We start from the raw sequence: 3756 nt of genomic DNA, 5'->3' as shown, positions 1-3756 counted from the left end.
GATTGCTTTGTGAGGTTAATCCCGGAAACTGCATGCTGTGAGTACTAAGTTGAGTTAAAACACATCGTGTAAAACGAGAAACTCGTACGCGTGTAACTTCGAGCATCATGGCAGGATTTTATGACTCGCAGTGAGTATTTTAATTATCATTTACAATTCATTTTCAGTATTTAAATAAGGGTAGTTTATGCGGAATCAACTGATGAAATTTTTGTTAGGAGTTCTGGAGATGGTCTTCACAATGGTTATTTATTTCAACCCCAGAGAATGAACCGCGTGGCTCAACATGGTACGTGCGGTACATTTCCCAGCCAGTCTAATACAGTGCATTTTGCAGATCAAGAACCATATTACCCGCCAGCTTCTACAGGACAATTTGTTTTTGTGCCCTCTGGATCTCCACCACCGGGCATGCCCTTGACTGAAGACCAACCGAGTACATCAGACGCCACATCAAAAGGTGAATCTGCATCCAGAACAGCAGGAAAGCGTTGGGAAGATTTAGAGGTGAAGCTCCTAATAGAAGCTTACAACGAGAATCATGATCGCCTAAAAAGCGCAAAGAGTAGTCGCGGGAAGAAAAGTGCTTGGGAAATTATTTATGACGATTACATTCAGCTTTGCAATGATGCCAAAATCAAAACCACTAAGACCTTAGTCCAGGCCAAAGAAAAATGGAGGGTGCTCTTTGATAAGTACAAGGCCGTCTGTGACAACAACCAAAGGACGGGACGTGGAAGAATGGATTTCGAATACTTTGAAGCCATAGATGAATTTATTCGGCAGTCGGACAAGGTAAATCCGAAGTTCGTGAAAGAAACTGCAATTATTAATGATCAGGATGATGCAAACGAGGAGGACAGTCCGGGGCACACTAGTTCTGAAGTAGCAGATGAAACAGATGGCAAGCAAGAGAAGAAACAAATTAAGAAATCGGATGACAGTATTGAGCGCACAAAAAAAAGGAAGAAGACAAAGGAGAAAAAAGGAAAGGAAGAAAGTGAAAAACTGATGGAATTGTTGCAAACGCAGCAAGAAGCCCTTGAAAAGTCAGAAGAAAATGATAGGAAAGCGCTAGAATCACTGCTTCAGTTCCAAAATGATGCTGAAAGGAGACACCAAGAGTTTATGGTATCCGTTCTAGGGAAGTTAGAAGATATCTTCTCAAAAAAATAGGTTTGAAGTGTTATGTTTTGAGTAGAGGAATTTATTGTTACTGTTTCATTTACATGCTCGTATTTCACGAGTAGTGGATGCTTAATTTTCAATCATAAAGCTTTTGTATTTGATATAATTGAACTGAACATAAAGATAAGTACGACCTCTAGTAATAAACGAACATTAGATAAAACGAACAAAATTGTTTGCACGAAAATGCATTGATATTTTCTAGATACGAAATAAATTCAATTCTCAAAAATAATTACTAGCCTCAATTTACTGGTTTGCTAAATAATCCACTACAGCTTGTACAATATTATTAGCAGCACGAGAGGGGGGTCTATCATCGGCATCATCATCACTATCATCATCTTCATCATCACTACCATCGTTGTACTGATCTCCTCTCAACTTACAAATGTTGTGTAGCACACAGCATGCAAATATCGTATCAGGAACTCGGTCTGACTGCTCATCTAGCCTTTTCTGTAGGACTCGCCGTCAATTTTTTGTAGAACCAAAGGCAAGTTCAGACAATACTCTAGCTTTAGAAAGCTCTTTGTTGAAATATCTTTGGTGTTGATCGAGTGTACCATTGTCTTTAAAGAGCCTAAGTAACCAATTTTTTAATGGATACGCAGAGTCGCCAACTATAAGTGGACGAATGACGTTACCATTTACATCTAGTGTTGGCTCCATGAGGATATCCTCGTTCTCTGCTGTGTCAAAAAGCTCTGTTAATCTCAAAACTCTAGCATCATGCATGCTCCCAGGGTATCCCGTAGAAACAGACAAGTAGAGTTGGGAGGAATCTACAACTCCTTGGACAACATAACTTTAAAAATGCTTGCGGTTCAAATAGTCGTCGTGATTTGTCTTTGGAGCTTTGATTGGGATATGACTACCATCAACAGCTGCCATGACATTGGGGACTTCACTCTTGTGTGAAAAGCCTTCAATTTTTTTTTGAACCTCAGCTCTGGAAGTTGGAAATTTTATAAACTCGTTCTTCAGGCGACATAGTTCTTGTACAAATTCATGTGTGCAATATACTGCTGAGGCCTTGGAAAGCCCCATCATCAAACCGCAAGAACGATAGCACTCTCCTGTAGCTAGTCTCCATAAACTTACTGCCACCCTCTTCTCTACTACGATCGGGTTTCGTAGCCTCGTATTTTGTCGGTGAATTGCTGGTCCGACTAGCTGGCAGATATATTCAAAAGTCTCTCTTGATACACGGAAGATTTCTTTACACAAGTAATCGAGTGCACCGTTATTTAGGAGTTCTTGGAACCAATTCTGCGGCCAGGGAAGTACCCAAACACTTCTTGGGGCTCTTGTAAGTTGTCGATTTCGTTGATGAATTATTAGCTGGACTTCTAACATACAAAGAAAATTATACATTTGACGTCTACGCAATGACCTCCTTATTAAGTAATACTGAATAGGTAGGTATGAAGCGGACGGTCGGCGAGAAAAGAGTAGCAACAGAAAAGAAATCTTGCCTGCTGAATCTCGAGAGAGATCCTTGACTGTATTCGCGGCAAAGCATTTGTTTTGCGCGCTAAATGTTAAGGTTAACCGGTCAATGTTTCACCGTGTTGAATTGGTCTGATGTAACCACTGTCAACGAGATAAGTTAAATCCCAAGATAATTCGACCTACGCAAATTTACAATGGTAATCAAATTCCAAGGTCTAAGTGTAACCGCAACTAGTGTAAGAACAACGAGATTGTAAGTGTTGTGAGTAAAAGAAGCGAAAACCAACGTAAGTGAGTGCGTGCGCACGCGCAGAGTGGTTCTAAAGTGCTAGAATCATCCCACATTTGTAATAAACAATGAATTTCATCATACATATATTGAAATCCATCTATAAAGTGTAAGAACAACGTGCTTGTAGTAAGTGTCGTGAGTAAAAGAAGCGAAAACCAACGAAAGTGAGAGCGTGCGCATGCACAGAGTGGTTCTACATCCCACACGTGTAATGAACAATGAATTTCATCATATATATATTAAAATCCATCTATACAGTGTAAGAACAACGTGCTTGTAAGTGTGGAGAGTAAGAGAAGGGAAAACCAGCCTAAGTTGGAGCGTGCGAAAGCGCAGAGTGGTTCTACATCCCAACTGTGTACTGAACAATGAATTTCGTGACATTGAGATTTTCTAGATTGTTAGAAAAAACAGCATATGTGTAATAACAAGTGTACTTCATCATATAAATATTGAAATCATTCTATACTGAGTGTAATTGTTTTTCTAAAGTAACGGTCACCTAAGGCGGCAATAATTGCTTTTTCCTTCAAGGTAGAAAGTAAGTCAATCGATTTGAAGATTAAACTATAAAATGTTATAATAATTAACAATTCGTAACTTCTAATTCGTATTTGTTCTTTTTAAAAGCTTTCTTACTAAGTGTAACAAATTGTTTTAAGGACGAAAAAACTTGAAATTTGTTCTATCAAAATCGTTGGAGTCAAAGCAAAATTACAAACTATTTTATGTTTAGAAATATTACGATTAATAAATGTTTTTTAATTTTGAGTAAGTCGGATGAAATCTTGACTTCTTTAATCGATTTTTATAGAAGTGTT

At 38.5% G+C, this 3756-nt stretch overlaps 1 protein-coding gene across 1 annotated transcript; it reads left to right on the top strand.

Moving 5' to 3' along the window:
- The first annotated feature begins 267 nt into the window (after positions 1 to 267).
- Positions 268 to 1176, top strand: LOC148911691 (uncharacterized). The gene has a single exon (XM_089028731.1). It carries the CDS (start codon positions 268 to 270, stop codon positions 1174 to 1176), a length of 909 nt encoding a protein of 302 aa, XP_088884857.1.
- Positions 1177 to 3756: the final 2580 nt, after the last annotated feature.

This window comes from Actinia tenebrosa, unplaced genomic scaffold (genome assembly GCF_029948245.1).
Source record: "Actinia tenebrosa isolate PJP-AT-01 unplaced genomic scaffold, QUT_ActTen_1.0 PGA_scaffold13__45_contigs__length_12533684, whole genome shotgun sequence".
NCBI lineage: Eukaryota > Metazoa > Cnidaria > Anthozoa > Actiniaria > Actiniidae > Actinia > Actinia tenebrosa.
Note: the sequence above shows the minus strand (reverse complement) of the source record. Positions and strands in the feature narration are given on the sequence as shown.

Bases quoted from the DNA above. Each gene is read 5' to 3' on its own strand.
- LOC148911691 (XM_089028731.1), top strand. From the start codon at position 268: ATGAACCGCGTGGCTCAACATGGTACGTGCGGTACATTTCCCAGCCAG.